The sequence below is a fragment of the Leiobunum rupestre genome, chromosome 4 (genome assembly GCF_980474605.1).
Source record: "Leiobunum rupestre chromosome 4, qqLeiRupe1.1.hap1, whole genome shotgun sequence".
NCBI classification, from domain to species: domain Eukaryota; kingdom Metazoa; phylum Arthropoda; class Arachnida; order Opiliones; family Sclerosomatidae; genus Leiobunum; species Leiobunum rupestre.
The window spans coordinates 51800145-51822519 of NC_143387.1; the positions used below are offsets into that span (position 1 = coordinate 51800145).

Below are 22375 nucleotides of genomic sequence, written 5' to 3' on the forward strand. Positions count from 1 at the left end.
CTTGATATACCAATTAGTCACCAGTGTAGTAGAGATCTATGACCGGCTTCACGGAGAGCCATATAATTACAAATTGTAATCCTTCTCAGAGATCATTAAGCATAACTTTGTCGCTACCCACACCACCCTAAAGTCTTCCCGAGGGGAAAGTGCCACAATTTTTCACCAACAACACCAAACGATGGAAGAGTGGCCACTCAACGTTCTTCAATGGAACATCAACGTGGTTCGTGCGAGAATTCCGGACATAATCGACCTCCTCGGTGACCTAAACTCACCGTCATTGCTTTCCAGGAAACGTTTCTAACTACGTCGGATAATGTCAACTTACACTTTGGTTTCTACGAGGTTTATAGAGCGAATCGCGTTCCTTCGTCTCTTCCAATACAGGGTTCCAGGAGCGGCGTGGCCACGTTAGTTCCCAATTTGATCCCGGTGTTTCGCCTACCTTCGCCAGCGTGTGATTGGGATGAGAGCCTGGTGTTGACAGTTCACCTTGCCTAGGGCTGGGTCACACTTTTCAACGACCCTCGAGGCACCACCATCAGAGAGTTTTTCTACCATCTTCTTCGGAGAGTCCAGACACTAGTAATTATTTTGGGTGATTTCAATGTACAGTCGTCATACGTACACTCAGACTGGAGGATCACGACACTTTGGTTCTTCGAAATACTGGTGATTCCAACTCGTGGTTCGGACACCGCTCTATATCTAACCATCGTGAGCTCTGGGCTGGCCCTACGCCTGCCCTGGAAGGTCCTAGACCACGGTATCAGCGATCATCTTCCCATTTATATAGGCACTACCCCGCTGGATCCTCGCCGTCTTTCGGGACCTTGGTGCTATCAGGCGGCCGACTGGAAACGTTTCCAGATAATTCACTTGGTGACGTCCCGCTAATGGCGAAGCTCCTCCTTTAAAACTAAGTGGTCCTGGTCCTCCAAACATTCTTGAAAAAGATGGCCCAGAGGGTTGGTGTGGGTGCAGCCCCACAAGGCGTTGTGGGCGTTGAAGTCACCCAAAACAATAACTGGGTGTGAACTCCTCGAAGAAGCCGCAAGAAGAATTTTATGGACTAGCTCTACGGAATTCTGGCAACCCTCCACAATACTTCCCAAGGAATTAACAATGTGTCTAATTTAATAATAAAAAATTTATTCCGGCTTTTCGTCTGGCGCTTCTGAACCTATATAATAGTCTTTGGGAGGAAGGCATCATGCCGCAGAGATGGTAGGCCGCTGTTCTCCACCCGCTTCTTAAACCAGGAAAGTCCTCTACGGTTGCCTCATCCTATAGAGACATCTCTCTGTTCCCGAATTTAGGAAATGTTTATGAAATACTTGTGTTTGGCCGCTTTGTTTGGTTCCTGGAGATAGACAATATTCTTCCACTGGACGTCTTTGGCAGCATTCACCATTGCGCGCTGTTGTAAAAACTCCAACAGTGCGGTCTAAGGGCAATCTCCTTCTCAGGAATCGCACCGCTCATGTCAGGATCAATGGTGCTTCTTCTGCACCTTTCCCGATCACGAGAGGTGTACCTCCTGGTAGCTCCATCAGTCCTATCTTATTCAGTGATATGATGGACGAGATCCCAGGGCTGTGCCCCAGGGGGATAGAACAAGGATAACTCGCAGACGGCATCGCAGCCTGGACTGTCGGCGTCTCCCTGTTAGCCATATATGCTGATATTCAACTTGCCTTTAATAACATCTCGGCATATATCGTAACCTGGGTCTCAATTTCCAACCCCTTAAATGCCAATACGTGGTGATTCCTAAAGGTAAAAAATACCGGATACTCTAATACTTAAACTCGGCAGTACAGTCCTGTCTCGTTTGCCGACCATAGAAATCTTATAACTATATCCAGACTCCACCTTAGATTCTCCTGAGACATACAGACTGTCTTTGATAGATTGACCGAGATTGGCAGACGATTGGCGCAACTTGTTGCTGACAACAGAAAAGGACTCGACGTTACCCCAAACGGAACGCGAGCAAGTCGGTACGTCTTTATCTTCGTATCCCATGGATTGTCGAACCACAGGAATCTGACTGCATCTCTGTCGTTGAGTGCCAAGGAAATCATGAAGAACGCCTTTTCAATATCAGCCGTGAAGGCTATCATGAATTTTCGAAATCGTACGAGCACGATTAGCAGGTCTGGATTAAGATTCGGTCCGGAAAATAAGCATTGATTCAGAGACAATAATCCAGCTTCATGCGATTGCCCGTCGTAAACGATCAGGAATGTTGTTGATGAGGTCAAGAATGTATTGAAGTTACTAAGAATATTTCAGCATAGCATTAACCCGTGGTACCATCCTCGCAGCTTTTGTGGAGAAAGTTCGTCTGCATTTAAGAGGCATTCAAGGTCATACCATATAGCAAACTTGAATGGGAAAGCAGACGAATTTAAGCTACAAAGGCTGCGAGGATGGAAATCAGAACCCTGTAGTCCAATATTCTTAGTAACTTCAATACATTCTTGATGAGGTAAATAATACGTTGGATTATTTGATTTGAATACTTCGTTTTTTATCTTCTCGATAATGCCGTTCTGGTTCTCGTATTACGGTTTCGTATTGTCCGAATAGAAATTGGTCGCTTCATAAGATTTTCCATTCATTTCTTGGCAACGTTGTCATTGCTTCTAAGGTTATCTCGATGTTCATTCTAAGGTAGCCGGACCTTTCACCATTAAAGGTTATAGAGTTTTTAAGTTCTCAAGCGTACTCACGTCACTATTATCGGCTACTCCGTCATCACGTATCCCCAATGAATCAAGTTCTTGTATCTGATTTGAGAGGCGTGGCTTTTCTTTCTACGGCGCCAACCGTCATAGCTGCTACGGAATTTACCGAGACTGTCTACAATGAAGCGATAGTCGGTCTTTAAAGGGACCATCCGAATAGAGTCTCCGAGGCTCCAAGCTCAAAATCTTCACCATCCAATTCGTCAACTTGATCTCAGTTCCGCCAATGTTCCTTAATTGTTTCTGGTATTGATATGACGGCGCTGAAAATGTACGGTGTCTCCAGGGCTTCGATACTTCGGGGCAAATCACGTAGATTTTCCATGATGACCTTCACCCTTCGACGATTAACCTGCTGTGAAATTGAATTTCTGAAATTGAAGATATTCAATGTCTCTTCTCCGACCACGGGCAATTTCAATTATATATCTTCTTTCACGAACGTACGCCGTGCTCCACCGTCAATTAAACATCATACTTTTCGAAAGACGCCGTTAGTGCCGTGAACCTTCGCTCTTGCAGTTTGTAGTAGTATGACTTTGTTAGCCGTTGTTTCCGATGCAGTTTTTCAGTGTGGAGTGATCTCCGTAGTTTCGTTGGATTTAGTCATCTCCATGAATTCTCCATTGGTCTTGGATTGATCTAGGTTTCTTTCGCAGAGGGCAAAATGATGTTTCTTACCACAGCTTTTGCGGAATTCTTTGATCGACAATTTAGTTTATGGATGTTAAGGCAGATGGCGCTATATTTCCTAAGCTCGAAGCCTTGAGCTATTTGTAAGTTTTTAAATTTCTTCAAATTTGTTTAGGGTTTAGCTTTTTTATCTTTTTTGATAATGAACTATTCTACTTAATTGCGTTTTTTATCACTGTTTGCAATGCAGTCCATAGGTGGTTCCTCTTAACTTAATATTGCTGGTAAGATTAGTTTACACTTTCCGTTTGAATTTTCGTGAAGAATTCGTCAACGCATATTAATCGTGTCACAAAATTCGTGTAATGGGAAAGCATGCCTGAGGGCCCGCTACGTCGGAACGTTTTAAGTTAAATACCTGTCCAGTAAAAGTATAACTCGGAATTGGCCGTAAACTACGGCGAGCAGACCAATTTGACAAAATTATTCGGCTATTGTCATAGAGATAGAAAAGAAGTAGAGGGAAGATTACGCCGTTAAGGCACCCCTGTTTTTGACCGGCAAAATTCATCCCCCCCCACACATGTATGAAAGCGGAGATAGGCAGAATTTGCAACGCCATCTATCCTTCCTTTGTTTACATCAAATGTAGGAAGCCATGAGCAGCCTTGGAAATAACGGTGGTCAGGTGGTCAAAGACCAGTTAATTAATTGCTCAGACCAGTTTATTTATTAAAAATTTGGGGGGTCACTGGTCACCGTATCCAGTTTATTAATTCGAAATAATAACAAAAAAACAGAAGGTGACCAGTTTCATAATTCCAAATAATAGGAGATGACCTTTTAATTCAAGGTTTATATCAATTTTGATTTCCCTATTCACTGGATTTCTATGTACAGCGACTCCGCTTACTACTACATCCCTCAAACGAGTGGAACTGTCTAACCCCCCTCCGGCCTCAAACCCTCAATCCTCTAGTCTCGCTTTCCCCCAAGTACGGTAGGCTACGCGGTAACGGACCGGGGACTCTGGAGTTACGGGGCCTAGAGAAAGAGAGATAATACGGTAAATTACGAGGGTCTTCTAGGCTATGGTAGAAGTCTTAGGTGAGATAGTACTATATTGTACTATTCTTGTGGTACTCATAAAATAAAGTTAACTATTTTGAATACGTGTAAAGTTAATGTTACCAACATAATCTAACTTCGAAACATGTAATATAGGTTTTTTTAGGCTTATAAATGGCATTAGAACATTTTATATGAGACCAAATAATAATTCATAAGCTAGGGGGTCACTGGTCAGAAGGACCAGTTTAATAATTCATATGCTAGGGGGTCACCGTGGTGCCATCGATGCGCGGTGAAATGAAATACATTATGTGTTGAAGATAAAAAAACGTTATCGGCTTTTCTCGTTTAGTTTTTTAATAGGTTAAAAAATGTTTATTGTAAATAAGATATATTTTTAATCACTAATCTTATCTTACTATTTTTTAACCTTAAGTGTATATATATTCGCTTACAGCGTTTATTATTACCGTCACTCCTAATATGTCGTTCATCTTGTAAAGTACTCATTCTTAATAAACGTTTGTTTTTTTTAAATCACTACGTTATGATTTCTCACTAGTTTCATTAGTTAGTTGGTGTAGTGTAGCTTTGCTGATTAACATTGGATTTAAAACTCCAATAGGTTATGGGCCCAGCACGCTCCCACTGCGCCACTACTATGCTGATGATCTAGTCTGCTGTATCCCGGTTTCAGTTACCATCACCGTAATCCGTATCCTGTCAACAGTTCCCGTTAGTAACCATGGATAGTCTTTTTCGTCAAGACGTCGAGAAACTATCAGGTCCGGAGAATTGGAGGAGTTGGAAAAGACAATTAGTCGACATCCTCACCGTTCGAGACGTATACGAGATTCTTACTGGCGAATGGATTGAACCTACGGAACCGGTACCTGGAGCAACAGCAGCAGAGAAGTCCGAATACACTTCAAACAAGAAGAAGTACCGAGTGGCGTTCAGCACGGTCCGTGGTATCCTCTGGTCAACCTTATCCAAGAAGGTCCAAAACATGATTACCAATTGCGAGACACCAAAGGAAATGTGGGACAAACTACTTGAAATTTTCGAGCAGAAGTCTTCAAATCGTCTCCGAAAGCTTCTGGCGCAGCTCATGCGAACTACGAAGTCACCGGACGTCGATATGGCCACCCACATTGCCCAGATGTGTTCTCTCTGGACAGATATCTTGTCAACGGCAAAGACAGAAAAGGACGTAACGTTCGACGATTGCATCCTTATTGCATGTATTTTCGAGTCCCTACCGCAGGACGAATACCGAGAATTTGGTATGCTTTGGGATACGATGCCTACAGAGAAACAGACTGTCGCAGAATTAGAACGTCTGTTAATCGGCCGTGCAACTCGAGAGGGCGACGCGTTTGGAGATTCCTCTGGTCTTATGGTAAAACGCAGTAACGGAAGTTACTCTGGCACCTCAAATGAGAAGAAAACCGTAAGACGTAAGCCAAAATGTACCAATTGCCGAAAGTTTGGTCACATAGCGGAAGACTGTCGAGGACAAAGGAAAACTCCTAGAAGGACGAGCGTTGACGAAAGTAATCGCACCAGCATCGGGGGTCTGATCGCAGCAAATGGTCTCGTTGCTTGCTCATCGTCTGAAGCAGCATGGTACTTTGATTCGGGTGCTACACAGCATATCACGAACGACGCCACAAAGTTCCTAAACTTCCGCAAGTTCGCTACTCCAGCAACTCTTCAGATTGGAAACAAGACGCAGATGACAGCGGATGGTGAAGGAGACATAAGGATTCAGTTCCGGATCGGAAAGAAACTCTATCAAGAGGTAGTCCACAATGTCTGGCACATCCATGACTTTGCCTGCAATGTTTTCTCGCTGAAAAGCGCAATGAAGAGAAACAAGAATCTGGAGTTCAAGGTCACAGCAAATTCTTGCGGTCTCTATGAAGTTGTCGGAGGCAAAAGGAACCTTTGTGTACCTGGCAAGGTCGAGAGTCTGTATCGTCTGGATATCAAAGTCATGCAGCCATCATGCTCCGCTCACATCGCAGCAGATCCGAGAAATGACCGGAAAGCAGATCTCCAAGTCTGGCATGAACGCATGGGTCATCAGGATAAACGGCATGTAGCAGAGTGGCGCAGTGGGAGCGTGCTGGGCCCATAACCTATTGGAGTTTTAAATCCAATGTTAATCAGCAGAGCTACCCTACACTAACTAACTAATGAAACTAGTAAGAAAATCATAACGTAGTGATTTTAAAAAAAACAAACGTTTATTAAGAATGAGTACTTTACAAGATGAACGACATATTAGGAGTGACGGTAATAATAAACGCTGTAAGCGAATATATATACACTTAAGGTTAAAAAATAGTAAGATAAGATTAGAAAATCAACTGTCATTTGATGTAAACAAAGGAAGGATAGATGGCATGCAAATTCTGCTCATCTCCGCTTTCATACATGCGTGGGGGGGGGGATGAAATTTACCGGTCAAAAACAGGGGTGCCTTAACGCGGTAATCTTCCCTCTATTTCTTTTCTATCTCTATGCTTGAGACTCTTCACTCGAGAGTCGGAATTTTGCTGGTATTACTTTAGTTTCGTCTGCAAAAATGTTTTAAAAGTTATTTTATAAAGTAGTCAATGTTAAGTATAGAAATTTAGAGAATCTAATAAGGCCTAAGTTAAAAATTTGGAACTTAGGCCTGAAACTGGAAAAACTAATCTCAGAAAGCCAAGGCCTACAGCAAAGTGTATCCATTTCACCAGAGGATCGCTTTTGGAAACTATTCCCTTCACCTTTTGCTTTAGGCCTACCAGGTGTCATGTTAGCTCTGCGAGTTCCGGATAAACCATGCCCTTGTTGCAAACTTTGGAGGAAAAATAGCAAAACAGGGGAGCCGCATAGACATTATGGCGAAAAAGATCCCAATCGGCCATTTAATTGCGAAGTATGCAATAAGTCTTTCCGACAAGAAGCACATCTTAAGAAACATTTACAAGTGCACACTAACGAGGTAAAAATCATGATTTAGCTGGCCCCCAGGAGCCACTCATGAAAAAAAATTGAAAACCCCTTGAAATTGAATGGACCTATTTTCAGAAACCATACCCTTGTCACGTTTGTGCTAAACGTTTCAGCAGCAGTGATACTCTAAAAAAGCACCTCCGAATTCATTCAGGTGGTTTTGCTTTTGTTTCTCAGACTTAGATACTTAAATTAAATTTAAAAAAAAAAGTTCAAACTGACACAAACTTGAGCAGGCCATGCCTTGTAAACAAAAAAAATGAACAAAATATTAAAATATTATACAGAGTGATTAAGTAAAATACTAGAACTTTGAATGTTAATGTACAAAAAAAATTAATCATTTTCAAATGTTTTCTTTTTGTGTAAATAGTTCAAAGTGCAATATTTTAAAACTACTACAAACTCATTTCTGTCAAGCTTGTGTCACATTTTGTATAATATTCAGAGTATAAATTAAAATACGGAATGTTTACCTTTTGGTAAACATTCCGTATTTTAATTATTTATATAATCTTCCAGCTGAAGAAGATAATTAATAATAATTATTTTATTTAGCGCTATGCATGTTAAAAACTGTACATAATAGTTTAATTTGAAAGGCATGCACTTTCTTCAAATGAAAATGTAAACACTAAAGTCACCTTCAGAAACCCAATTTTTTTCACTATTTCAATTTCAAATGCATGATCATGGGAGTTAAAAATTAAACAGGGAAAACAGTAATTTTGCCAATGAAGTCTTTTGTGAGAATGTACTTTCTCCGCTCAATTAAAATATAATTTAATTAAATTGCATGGTGGTTTTGATACCCAAAATGACTGTCACCAGGCAAATACAAATAATTGCTGTTAATATTTTTCTGGTACAAAAGTAGATTTTAGTTAAATTTTTAACTAAGAAATAGTGTCCTAATATGTATGTTAGTTGAAATCATTTCTCTTTACAGGGGAAAAACCGTTTCCTTGTGAAGTTTGTGGCAAGTGTTTCCGTCAAAAGGCACATGTTGAACGACATTTAAAAAGTCACAATAAAGAGCCTGTATACTCAGTACAGCAAATACAGGGTCTCAACCAGCAAATGCCAACCTCTTCCAAATCCGAACATTATCGTGGAAAACATAATAATCACATGATAGCCTCAGTGTCAGGGAATACCTTACATTCGCAGACCACATTGCATATTCCTATACCTCATTTACAAAGACCTTAAGCCATTGATATTGATTGTGTCTTTAATAAAACAGTTTCATTGCGCACTTCGGACTTAAACATTTAACTAATGGACAGTTATGTCATTCATTGACTCTTGCCCAACAATGATTATAAAATCTATGAAATGGTATTACAAAATTTTAAGGATATCAAAATGTGGATTAGGGTGTTCTCTCCATTAACTAGCTGTTTTTTTAGGCTAGCTAAACAATTTATTCAAAAATATATTGTTTAACGCCAATTTGTATCAAATATGATTGTACTATGTATTACGTGAGTTTTAGTGAATAAATGTGTTGTATATTAAATCCTAAAAAGATTTTTTTTATGGCTCAAGTTTTAAGTTCAGGTAATAGAATAATTTCGTGTCAATTTTTAACATAAGGAAATTTTCATTTTCAAAATTGACACCACTGTTTTTGGTAGGAAAAATACTAAAATTTCCTCTAGCCCTCTACAATGAAAAATGTCCAAGTGCCAAGGTCTTTAGGCTTAATTCGGTGTCGTAAAATGCAAATTAAACGCTTAGTTTAGAGTATAATTTAAAAGTTCTGTATGAATGACTGATACGAATGGTAATTCTTGTTAAATATCGGTGTTTTTAGGCCTAGGTTGAATGTTTTCAAACTTAGGCCTGACTCTCTCTCCTAAGACGCTCCCTAGAAGAGACCGTGGCTTAGGACAAATTAATGTCGTCCAACACTAAGGATTTATTTCTGAGTGGTATTCTAAGTAAAAGCAATTTGGGTCTAGTTCCTAATGGGCAAATATCTGAGCACCTACACACCGTTCGAGTTATAGAAAAAGCTTGTCCTTGCTGTAAACTTTGGAAGAAAAAAAACGGAGATCATCATAGGCATCACTTTGATGAAAAAGATCAAAACAGGCCTTTCCAATGCGATTTATGCAGTAAAACCTTTCGTCAAGAAGCTCACCTTAAAACTCACGTACGAATTCACAAAGACGAGCGCCCCTTTTCTTGCGAGACTTGTGGCAAAAACTTCCGCGGGCAAACTAGTTATAAGCTTCACAGAATGATTCACGACGGAGAAAAGGCATTCATTTGCAATATATGCAACAAGAGCTTCCGGCAGAAGACTCACCTCAAGTCTCACCAATTAATTCATACCAGGGAAAAGCCATATGTTTGTTACGTTTGCAGCAAAGGCTTTGGTTTAAGTAGCCGTCTCAAAACACACCTTCGAGTGCACACTAACGAAAAACCATACGCCTGCCACATTTGCGCTAAACGTTTTGGCAGCAGCGATACGCTCAAGAAACACCTTCGAATTCATTCAGGTTGTCTTGCTTTTGTTTCTCAGATTTGGCTACGTTAGTTAAAATCATATCTTTTTTAGGGGAGAAACCATATCCCTGCCAAATGTGCGGAAAAGGCTTCCGACAAAAGGCACATTTAGAAAGACACTTAAAAAGTCACAAAAACGAGTCGGTTTACTCTTTTCAAGGAAGTGGAAACAGTCTCCAAGATCCAAACAATCACTTGGGCCCTACTAGTTCAAAAACTGATCATTCTAGGGGAAAGAATAACGCTCAAGTCCCAGTCTCCATAGCCATACCGCTCTCTCTTACTCCATTACAAATACCCCAGTTACAAAGACCATAATAATCCTTCATGTCATTTTATTTTACTTTACCATACTCTTCCATTTGTGAGAAATTGCCATTTGTGTAAATTTGTTTTTTAAAAATATTCGTTGTGTGACCGATATTGGCATTAAACTTGTGGTACTGATGATATTTAATAAAAAGGTATCCCTTCATCCCCCACTCTAAATTTGTAGGAAGTGTAATAATTCATACATGATAATGATAAAATTTATTAAAGTGGAGGAATGAAGTGTGTCATGACGAAGCCTGAATTTTGAAGGTTGAAGATAATTCATAAAAATTGGGGAGTAAATTGAAACCTGCTATATATTATAAATAAGTTTTTATTGGTGTACAGGAAATATAGACTTAATTTAAATAGTGTTCAACTTAAGATCGGTCATAACAGATTTGGCAATTTTGACACATCAAAGGATTAGATCAAATTATGAATGCATTTCTTTCAAGCATGAATATCAAATTATGTCATTACCAAGGTACCACCTAAGCCAATAGGATAGAAATGAATACATTCATGGTAATTATATCCAAATAGCGGTAAACCATATATTTATTTAATCTATTCAGTTACACACGCCGAAACTAGAACAAGCTTTTATGTAGTCTTGCTGTGAAGTACAGGAGAAAGTTATAATTGGGAAAGTAAGTAAAAAAATGATAATCTGAAATTGTATGGATTCTTAATGGTAAAATTATAGTAAAGATTAGTTATCTTCTCGCATCGTAGCGCGCGAAATTCAAACAAGGATATAATTACTAATCAGCTCAGCTGATTAGTAATTATGGTTCAGCTCCAGGCTAATATCCAAGGCACCAAATCATCTAGTGCCTTTTATTGCCTTTATCCCAAGTGGCCGGGTTAAATTGAGTAGGAGGGTGGAGGTAGTAAGCTCTTCGTGCCACACGAGCCAACAGTTCCCTACAGCCTACACTCACTGTTACCGTTAACACCTTCGGACTTTTTTAAAGTGGAAACTTTATGCAGTAGGAATAGTTCCGAGTTTTCACACAGTGCCACAAGCAGTGGGATCGAACCCGGCTCCTCTTGCGGCGAGGCGAAAGTGCTATTCACTCCGCCACCCCACCAATGAAGACTAACAATTTCAGAGATTACTTCCGCAAGGACCGCAACCAACCACAGTGTAAACAGCCAAAAAAATTTCATAATCCACTTAAATCCAGATGAGGGAGCGGTCGATATTACAACCATTTGGGGGTGACAGAAATACTAGAAATAATATTGGCAGCACTGTGCAAATGGAGCCTGTTACCATAGACGAAGAACGGGTTTACCCGTTCTTCGTCTATGCTGTTACGTAAGCGACACCGGCCGTATAAAAAGTTTACACATGTTACGCTTTTCCAAATAATTCGCTACCCAAATTGACACTAACTACACTACAGCGCAGTAGCGTAGCCACGATTTTGGTTCGGGCGGGGAGGCCTGATTGATAAACAAAACCGTACGTTTCTGGGCGGGGGGGGGGGGCATAAACCCTCTGTGCCCTTCTGGCTACGCTGCTACACCGTAAACTATTTGTAAAAGGTCGATGTATTTGGTATGTTACATTTTTTACACCGTCTCGGTAGTAAATGCAATCGGTGTAAAGAGGAAAGAAAACCGTTTGATTGGTCTAAATTGTAGGATACTTTTCGCTTGTTCTGGAACAAAAGATGGATATACTTTTTACTTGTTCTGCATCTAATTTTTCACAGAAAATGGGCCAATATAAAATGTACACCGTGGCTATAATTCGCCAGTTTCAATAATGTCGACATTAATTTTAAGAACGCGCTGCCTTATTCAGTGGTAAATTTTTGAAACCGATAGATGGTGGTAAATGTGACTGAAATTAGCAAATTGCAGCGCAATTTGGCTAGTTTCGTTGGGTGCTTCTACTATAAAGTAAAAAATTAAAATTGAAATGTTTGATGATTTGGGCAGTTTTATCGGTTGAAAGAGCGAGTTTAATTTTGCTGCTTCAGCAAATCGCGTATCTCCGTCCAAAACAACCAATGAGAAGAGACTATGGTTAAATTAGGATACTCAGATAAAACTTTAAAGGTAAAATTCTACAAAATAACAATTTATTTAAAGAAAAATACGTTAACGTCTCTACTTTATAAAAAGTATCGACTGTCCGTTTAATGGCGACTGTGTGATAGGTCAAAGAAGACCTTTCAATGACGTGTTGTTACCGAAAGCGTTGAAAATATTTTTTAATGAGGTATAAATGTTAGAATAAATCACTGGAATTCGGCGTTCGACACTGCCGGATTTCGACACTGCCGGATTTCGACCATGCCGGATTTCGACCATGCAATTAGTACAAATGATGGAAATATTGCTGTAGTATTTGCAATTGGATCTTCATTTCCATTTTTGAGTACGTTGGAAATCTTTTCGAAATGTTGCGTTGTCGTGTTAAACGGCCATGAAGTTGACTCAATAATTGGCTGGCCAATTTTAGAAAAATACTTGTGAAATATTCTTCTCTTGACTCGTCTGTAACAATTAAAATGGACTTTAAATATTTTAAAAGACCCAAAAATGTTTCAATAAATTTTAAATTAAACATTTATTTCAAGCATAAAAGTGTTGGCTGCACTCTTACCATTTTGAGCGAAATAGAGCGGTAAAATATTTTTTTAAAGAGTTCAAATTGAAAATGATAGGAGCGACTAATTGTAATTAAAATTAATGCCACAATTAGGGTAATAGGGTGATTTGAGAATGTAATTATTAGTAAAGTAAAGGTAATAAGAAGGGTAATTAAAAGCAGAAAATAGTTAATTTATAATATCAATTTTGGAGATTGGAGTCATTTTCAAATTTTTCTGAGTTTAGCTAAAGGGTTAATTTCCAATTTTGGTTTACGATGCTCAAAAAGAGCGAAAAGAAAATAGTGAAAATTGTGCTGCTCAAAAGAGAGGAGCGAGCGCGAGTAACTGGTAAACAAAAATGCTCATAGCTGTGTTTTAAACATATTATAAAAGCCGCTATAGCCTAAAAAGTAAAACTGTAATACCAGGAAACTATATATCTATACAATTAGAATGCGGTTTACGGCGAAGATTTTCGCTGGCGGCGTGCTAAGCTAGCAACAAGTGTTTCCTTTTAACCAGGTAGTTCTATTTTACATATTAAGACTTAGTAAAAACACGATGTTCTATAAACAGATGAAAAGTTTCCATTATTTCAACAAGCACTATATAAACAGTAACTTGGAGGTCCTGGCTCTCAGAAATATTACTTCTTGGCAATTTCCTTGAAGATGTTTTATTGAATCGTCTATTAAGGTAAACTTATACCTTCAGCATTCGGACTTTGGGCAATGACAGGTAAGTATCACGGATGATTTGTGTCATCATTTATTAAATAGTTAAGGGAATACGGAGGAAAATTAGGTTTCCATTTAGCAAGTGCGTGTACCTCGTACCCTAGTTTCGAATTCAATGCTTTGAGTGTGGTCAATAGCGTTTACCCATATCCTGTCGGAAGTCTGAAAAATTAAGCTCCATAGTTACCAGCTATATGGCGTTTTCCATTGGAGTCCTCTGAGCGCTCCTGGAGCGCTCCTAAATATAAAACGTGTTCCATTGGGACAAAAAGGGCAACTCCAAAAAGGAGGCACGTCTTCCATTGGCACTGTTGCTCCCTCGCGGATTGATCCGAGCTGCCCCAACTCGAGGGACGGGGCAACCAAAAAAGAGCAATTTTTAAGCAAAGTGACTCCGAGAAAAATTCGTATTCCATTGGGAGGGCTGGAAGTCTAGTCCTCCGAGCACCTAGCGGAGTTCTCCGTGGTAGAGCGATGACGTAGAAGGCAAATCCGGATCACGCTCGGAGCAGTCCCAATGGAAAACGCCAATAGACAGCGACCTACAGCAACCGATGAAGGCCGATTTTTCGGAGGTCAAGTGCCAGAAGTCGGTAAACGCTTCGTTACAAAACTGTCAATAGTCTTAGTCGATTGGTCGATAGCTACGCCGCAAAATTTTCGTTTTGAAAACGAAAACATTTGAGAGAGTTGGCTGTTTTCGATCTATCGAAATCTGGCAGCCTTGCCTGCCTTCCGGCCTATATCTCCATACCGAAAATGGCCGACATAACTATTTTACTAAACAGATTGGCGGCGTTTTTGATTTTTGAATTATTGACTAAGACTATCGGAAAGCTCTCTTAAAGGGGCTCCAAAGTTCGGTGGCAAAATGTGTGTAAAGTCAGTAAAGTGCGAATTTTACGGTTGACTCTGCCCGCCTCTGCCAAGGCCGAGTGAGGGGTTTGGGGGGATGAAAAGCATGCTCAATTTTCTTTTTTTTTGCCACCGAACTTTGGAGCCCCTTTAATTCGAATCTAGGCCCTTCTAGGGTATGAAATCTTTACTATCTTTGATATCACTGACAGGCTGTGACAGCTATACATACGTTTTCGATCTTAGAACGATTCTTTATTATGATTTGAGTTAGCTAATCTGACGGCCTGAGCCGATTCTTTTTGCCTACTCAAACCAGTCCCGCTGATTAGTCTTGGAATAGAAAGATATACAGCACGCGGTAAAACCTGAATTATAGTTTAAACCAAAAAACAGGGACAGCACTTTCAATAGGGAGTTAAGTTGGCGTAGAGCAACGTCTGACGCCAGCGCTTTGGTGGTGGCTTTCGGCAAATTGCCTAACGAAACTATTACGAAACGTGAAATTTGATAGTCCATTCCCTTTTACATAACTCATTAAATTTAATATAGTTAAAGAATAATCAACCTTATTTTACAAAAGTTTTAAATGAGCCTCCAAAGTTTAATTTATAAAACTAGAAATTGTTTACAATTTCCGTGACAGTGGGCATCTCGTGGCACATCAGAAAAAGCGCTTGTCTGTTATAGAAATACGGCTTTCACGTTGAGCGCGCCCCATTTCCACTACTTGCTATCTCTCTTACTCTGAATACACCAAATTTAAGACTTCTTTTTACCAGGAAATAGTTCGGATCTCTTGAATGAAAACGTCAAACTTCCCTTCTAAATGTTCTTCCGCTGCCTAAAATGAACATCAGTGCCATGAAGATAGTCCAGTAGGCCAATTACTCCAAAATTATCCGTAAATCTGGAACGAAAAAACATTGACACCAGTTTCCGTAATAAGTTATTTATTTGAGTAAATTATAGATTCCCAATATCATTATTCAATTTTTATAGGAATGGTGCAGCGCCAAAAACTAGGAACACAATTTTGAATCTATTAATTTAAATTGCGCGATGATAAATATTTTATATCGTGACACTCTAAAACATTTACATAGGTGGTTTCTTTTCGCCTCTTCTCGGACTAAAAGTGTACCCTTTTTTACCTTAAAACGTTTTATTCGCCTGTTCCGGGGATGATAATTACTCCGCCCCACAAACTATTCGCTTGTCCCGGAGTATTTGGGCTACTCTTTTTACTCCTTCTGAAAAGGAGGTGTAAAGGAGTAAATCAGATTTTGTCGTCTGCTAGCCGGAATTTATCCGCTAAAAAGGCCACAGGCAGCCATTTTGGAATAACGTTTTTACTCCGACTCGAACTATTCGCCACCACAGAATCAGAGTAAAATGACGTCATAGCCTTACTCCTCTCACCCTACTCCGAAATCCCGGAACAAGCAAAAATAGACCACATACTGTGAATATTTTGTTTTTTTATAAGTAAATATTCCTCAAGTAACATTTTACGTTTTTAGTCGGAGTAATGCGATAAATTTGAGATGTGATGCGTAGTCATAAAACAAAACCTCTGGCGAAAGTCGGCGGAGAAAAGAGTAACGTGGTAACGCTGCCTTTATTGGATAGGGAAGAGATGGGAATAAGATAGCCGATAAGTGAAAACCAGTTTGTTCAAAAATGCAATCTTTTTTTCATTGAAAAGATGGCAGAAACCCACCTATGTGAAGGTAATGATATTGCATTGAAACAACGAGTCTCAGCAGGTCGGATGTCCCACGGAAAATAACACATTAAAAATAAACCTTAATTACTACCAAAGGAACATTCGAAACAGAGAACTTTGCGATTGACGGATTTGTAACGAAGCGATTGCCCGCATAAGGGGGCGTTCAGGCTATTAGGGCTGTGCGAATACTCGGCCTTTTTTTGAGCTGCTCTCTAAGCTCGTCGAGTATTTGTTTTTTTCTATCCTCGTTGCTTCATAGTTCAAAGAGGGGTTTTTACCACTTTTATTTGGGGGGAGGGGGGCAATAAACGGTACCTACAAAGTTGTGGAAACTGTGGTTCATTTAAATTAAAAGAATAATTTTCAGCATTGAAAGTTACTTTATACTCCTTTTAAATTTAATTTAATAATTTCTTGAATAAAACCAGCTCCTAATCAAGTACTCGATAACCCGACTCGTAAAAATTATTACTCGAGGTTTTTGTTTAGTTACTCGACTCGAATAACAGAAAGTTTCCGCCTAATCAAGTGCTAGATTACTCTACTCAAATACTCGATGAAAAAAAATTGACACTCGATAACCGACTCGATTGCCTAAAACCACTAATCCCACAGCCCTACAACTTTCAAAGAGCAGTTAGTTTGGCCACCGTATTTGTCTAACTAATTGGCAGTGAATTACGCATTGTGAACAGCAAACTTTGGTACACATTTTGGGTAAACAACAAGGCATTATTTTCGGGTAGGTGACCGAATTTGCGTGTACAATATGTTTGAGATATACAAATATTTGAAATTCGGCCAATGAAATTTAGATATTCCGTAACTGACGCGGGAACTTAGAAACCTTTGACCCGTCGGCCGCTTACTATCTAATATTGCTATCGTCCAAACAGCAGACATAAATAATTTCATACAGTAAACAGCCAGAAGAGTCGACGATAATAACAAAATACAGATAATTTCAACTATTGTTACCCACAAAAATTAAATATAAACACATTGTTTAGTGGAATGGTGTGAAAAACGTAGGGTGACTCATTAATTCGTTCATCGGATATGAACCACTGATTTTACACCAATAAAATTGCATAATCTGAACGGTTCTTTGGGGGTTAACGGATTTTCCCTTTTCTATAAAAACGTGTAGAGGTGAACGGTAATAGACCTTGGATTTCTATGGAAACTGGAGGCTTCTAGTCGCGATGGAGATTGGGGACCCGGAGACTGGAGGTCCGACCTTCCAGAGGATAATGGAGGACCAGAGACTGGAGGCCCAACCTTCCAGTCGAGACTGGAGGATCGGGGACTGGAGACCAAGAGTGTCGCCAACCAATGGTCACCACCCTCCTACGCGTTGTAACCCGGCCACCTGAATTAAAGGCATTAAAAGTCGCTAGCTTAATTGGGCGTAAGGTGGTGCGTTGGGTGTTAGCCTAGCTGATAACTATTATGATTATTACTTCCGGCACGAGACCTCCAAAACAAAAGGGGCCTCCATCGGTTCATGGGTTAATTAACGCGCAGGGATATTTCGGCACAGCTAAAACGCAAAAACCATTTCTGATAGTGCTCTAGCGGCCAGAAAATGCAAAACTATATCTGCGCAAATGTGAAAAACCGAGGTGCACACATGATTGGTTTCCGTAGCGCGCTATCTATAGTTTATCACCAATGACAACTATGGAGCTAATTTTTTCTGAGTTCCGGCAGGAAGTGGGTAAACGCGCATGTGCTGTAGCTCCTCGATTAATGAGAAAAGGAATTGATTCAAAGAGCTCAAATTTTTTCAGAGTTCCGGCAGGAAGTGGGTAAACGCGCATGTGCTGTAGCTCCTCAATTAATGAGAAAATGAATTGATTCAAAGAGCTCAAATTTTTTCTGAGTTCCGGCAGGAAGTGGGTAAACGCGCATGTGCTGTAGCTCCTCAATTAATGAGAAAATGAATTGATTCAAAGAGCTCAAATTTTTTCTGAGTTCCGGCAGGAAGTGGGTAAACGCGCATGTGCTGTAGCTCCTCAATTAATGAGAAAATGAATTGATTCAAAGAGCTCAAATTTTTTCTGAGTTCCGGCAGGAAGTGGGTAAACGCGCATGTGCTGTAGCTCCTCGATTAATGAGAAAAGGAATTGATTCAAAGAGCTCAAATTTTTTCTGAGTTCCGGCAGGAAGTGGGTAAACGCGCATGTGCTGTAGCTCCTCAATTAATGAGAAAATGAATTGATTCAAAGAGCTCAAATGTTTTCTGAGTTCCGGCAGGAAGTGGGTAAACGCGCATGTGCTGTAGCTCCTCAATTAATGAGAAAATGAATTGATTCAAAGAGCTCAAATTTTTTCTGAGTTCCGGCAGGAAGTGGGTAAACGCGCATGTGCTGTAGCTCCTCAATTAATGAGAAAAGGAATTGATTCAAAGAGCTCAAATTTTTTCTGAGTTCCGGCAGGAAGTGGGTAAACGCGCATGTGCTGTAGCTCCTCAATTAATGAGAAAATGAATTGATTCAAAGAGCTCAAATTTTTTCTGAGTTCCGGCAGGAAGTGGGTAAACGCGCATGTGCTGTAGCTCCTCAATTAATGAGAAAATGAATTGATTCAAAGAGCTCAAATTTTTTCTGAGTTCCGGCAGGAAGTGGGTAAACGCGCATGTGCTGTAGCTCCTCAATTAATGAGAAAATGAATTGATTCAAAGAGCTCAAATTTTTTCTGAGTTCCGGCAGGAAGTGGGTAAACGCGCATGTGCTGTAGCTCCTCGATTAATGAGAAAAGGAATTGATTCAAAGAGCTCAAATTTTTTCTGAGTTCCGGCAGGAAGTGGGTAAACGCGCATGTGCTGTAGCTCCTCAATTAATGAGAAAATGAATTGATTCAAAGAGCTCAAATGTTTTCTGAGTTCCGGCAGGAAGTGGGTAAACGCGCATGTGCTGTAGCTCCTCAATTAATGAGAAAATGAATTGATTCAAAGAGCTCAAATTTTTTCTGAGTTCCGGCAGGAAGTGGGTAAACGCGCATGTGCTGTAGCTCCTCGATTAATGAGAAAAGGAATTGATTCAAAGAGCTCAAATTTTTTCTGAGTTCCGGCAGGAAGTGGGTAAACGCGCATGTGCTGTAGCTCCTCAATTAATGAGAAAATGAATTGATTCAAAGAGCTCAAATTTTTTCTGAGTTCCGGCAGGAAGTGGGTAAACGCGCATGTGCTGTAGCTCCTCGATTAATGAGAAAAGGAATTGATTCAAAGAGCTCAAATTTTTTCTGAGTTCCGGCAGGAAGTGGGTAAACGCGCATGTGCTGTAGCTCCTCAATTAATGAGAAAATGAATTGATTCAAAGAGCTCAAATGTTTTCTGAGTTCCGGCAGGAAGTGGGTAAACGCGCATGTGCTGTAGCTCCTCAATTAATGAGAAAATGAATTGATTCAAAGAGCTCAAATTTTTTCTGAGTTCCGGCAGGAAGTGGGTAAACGCGCATGTGCTGTAGCTCCTCGATTAATGAGAAAAGGAATTGATTCAAAGAGCTCAAATTTTTTCTGAGTTCCGGCAGGAAGTGGGTAAACGCGCATGTGCTGTAGCTCCTCAATTAATGAGAAAATGAATTGATTCAAAGAGCTCAAATGTTTTCTGAGTTCCGGCAGGAAGTGGGTAAACGCGCATGTGCTGTAGCTCCTCAATTAATGAGAAAATGAATTGATTCAAAGAGCTCAAATTTTTTCTGAGTTCCGGCAGGAAGTGGGTAAACGCGCATGTGCTGTAGCTCCTCGATTAATGAGAAAAGGAATTGATTCAAAGAGCTCAAATTTTTTCTGAGTTCCGGCAGGAAGTGGGTAAACGCGCATGTGCTGTAGCTCCTCAATTAATGAGAAAATGAATTGATTCAAAGAGCTCAAATTTTTTCTGAGTTCCGGCAGGAAGTGGGTAAACGCGCATGTGCTGTAGCTCCTCGATTAATGAGAAAAGGAATTGATTCAAAGAGCTCAAATTTTTTCTGAGTTCCGGCAGGAAGTGGGTAAACGCGCATGTGCTGTAGCTCCTCAATTAATGAGAAAATGAATTGATTCAAAGAGCTCAAATGTTTTCTGAGTTCCGGCAGGAAGTGGGTAAACGCGCATGTGCTGTAGCTCCTCAATTAATGAGAAAATGAATTGATTCAAAGAGCTCAAATTTTTTCTGAGTTCCGGCAGGAAGTGGGTAAACGCGCATGTGCTGTAGCTCCTCGATTAATGAGAAAAGGAATTGATTCAAAGAGCTCAAATTTTTTCTGATTTCCGGCAGGAAGTGGGTAAACGCGCATGTGCTGTAGCTCCTCAATTAATGAGAAAATGAATTGATTCAAAGAGCTCAAATTTTTTCTGAGTTCCGGCAGGAAGTGGGTAAACGCGCATGTGCTGTAGCTCCTCAATTAATGAGAAAATGAATTGATTCAAAGAGCTCAAATTTTTTCTGAGTTCCGGCAGGAAGTGGGTAAACGCGCATGTGCTGTAGCTCCTCAATTAATGAGAAAATGAATTGATTCAAAGAGCTCAAATTTTTTCTGAGTTCCGGCAGGAAGTGGGTAAACGCGCATGTGCTGTAGCTCCTCGATTAATGAGAAAAGGAATTGATTCAAAGAGCTCAAATTTTTTCTGAGTTCCGGCAGGAAGTGGGTAAACGCGCATGTGCTGTAGCTCCTCAATTAATGAGAAAATGAATTGATTCAAAGAGCTCAAATTTTTTCTGAGTTCCGGCAGGAAGTGGGTAAACGCGCATGTGCTGTAGCTCCTCAATTAATGAGAAAATGAATTGATTCAAAGAGCTCAAATTTTTTCTGAGTTCCGGCAGGAAGTGGGTAAACGCGCATGTGCTGTAGCTCCTCAATTAATGAGAAAATGAATTGATTCAAAGAGCTCAAATTTTTTCTGAGTTCCGGCAGGAAGTGGGTAAACGCGCATGTGCTGTAGCTAGCTCCTCAATTAATGAGAAAAGGAATTGATTCAAAGAGCTCAAATTTTATCAAAAATTAATAAATGGATGGTGACAAATAACATTTACATTTGTGTAATAAGGAAATAGCGGAGAGTAACGTAGCGCCAAAAATTTCTAAAGGTGAAATTACCTTCCCCGAAAGAACGCAGGGTTTTCGTTGGTGCCAGTTGATAGATTGTAGCGAATTTAGAACGTGGAAAAAAATTCACAGTCATAAGTTATTTCAAACACCAGTTACAATTAGTTTAAGTGTTGGAAACGACCATTTTGAAACATTTGAAAAAAGGGTGTGGATAACCATAATTTTACAATGTTTATTAGTAAATGTTACAATTAGTGTATTTAATATTTTTTATAGTTTCCCTACGCAACTTTCAGAGAAACTTGGGTTTTAAAATTTGTAGAATATTATCGAATTCTAGGCTAAAACCACCATATTTGGATATAAATTTTATTGGCCGGCAATGAGAGGAAGGTTTTATAAATTGAGTAAAACTAATTTACAAATATAAAAAAATTAAATGAAATAAAGTGGTCTGTAAGAGAAAAAAAATAACTCATTTTATCTTTTTAATGAGACTTTTCTTAAAAATAAAAGCGGATATAAAATAATTAAACTTAATTTAATAATCTTTAATCTTATAAATTTACCTTTGTCGATGATAGAGCTCGCCGGAACAGATAAATTAACCGCGAAATTTTCGATTATTCATAAAAATTTCGGTTAGGTGTTTATTTATGGATATTATTCGCGGTTATAAAACGATTTAATATACAAAAAAAAAGTTTTTATTCAGATAATTTTCGGTTATGGATAAAAACAAATAAAACGGATATCTCTTATCCAAACCACGAGCTCTATTCGATAAATATTGGCTTTTGTTCGAAAGGTTTTAAGGAAAACGCTTTTAAACTGATATCAGTATTTGTTTGAGAATTGTATTTTTTTAGACGTGCTCAAGCAATTACTGGTACAAATTAGATAACCTTAATATTCTTTCTCGAATCAAATTATTTGTGCAAATTAGTTTTATCAAGTGGCAACACTAATTTGCATAACGGTAGGGCTATTCTGCTACAATTCTTTCTAGTAACATTTTCGCTTGGAATTTAATTTCCAAATTTTAAATCTAATTTTCTCGAAAGGTTGCGAAGGGAAACTTAAATAGAAATGAAATCGACTA

General features: G+C 39.4%; 3 protein-coding genes across 3 annotated transcripts; all 3 read left to right on the forward strand.

Annotated features, from left to right (window-relative positions):
* Positions 1-5205: 5205 nt before the first annotated feature.
* Positions 5206-7150, forward strand: LOC149948204 (uncharacterized). Its single transcript, XM_090171036.1, has 2 exons — positions 5206-6564; positions 7145-7150. Exons 1-2 carry the CDS (start codon positions 5206-5208, stop codon positions 7148-7150), a joined length of 1365 nt encoding a protein of 454 aa, XP_090027162.1.
* On the forward strand, positions 6982-8972 carry LOC149948205 (uncharacterized). Its single transcript, XM_090171686.1, has 3 exons — positions 6982-7458; positions 7545-7623; positions 8419-8972. The coding sequence occupies exons 1-3, from the start codon at positions 7267-7269 to the stop codon at positions 8679-8681; spliced, it is 534 nt and encodes a 177-aa protein (XP_090027812.1). The 5' UTR covers positions 6982-7266; the 3' UTR covers positions 8682-8972.
* Positions 8973-9125: 153 nt separating this feature from the next.
* LOC149948206 (uncharacterized) lies at positions 9126-10592 on the forward strand. Its single transcript, XM_090171546.1, has 2 exons — positions 9126-9982; positions 10042-10592. Exons 1-2 carry the CDS (start codon positions 9373-9375, stop codon positions 10305-10307), a joined length of 876 nt encoding a protein of 291 aa, XP_090027672.1. The 5' UTR covers positions 9126-9372; the 3' UTR covers positions 10308-10592.
* Positions 10593-22375: the final 11783 nt, after the last annotated feature.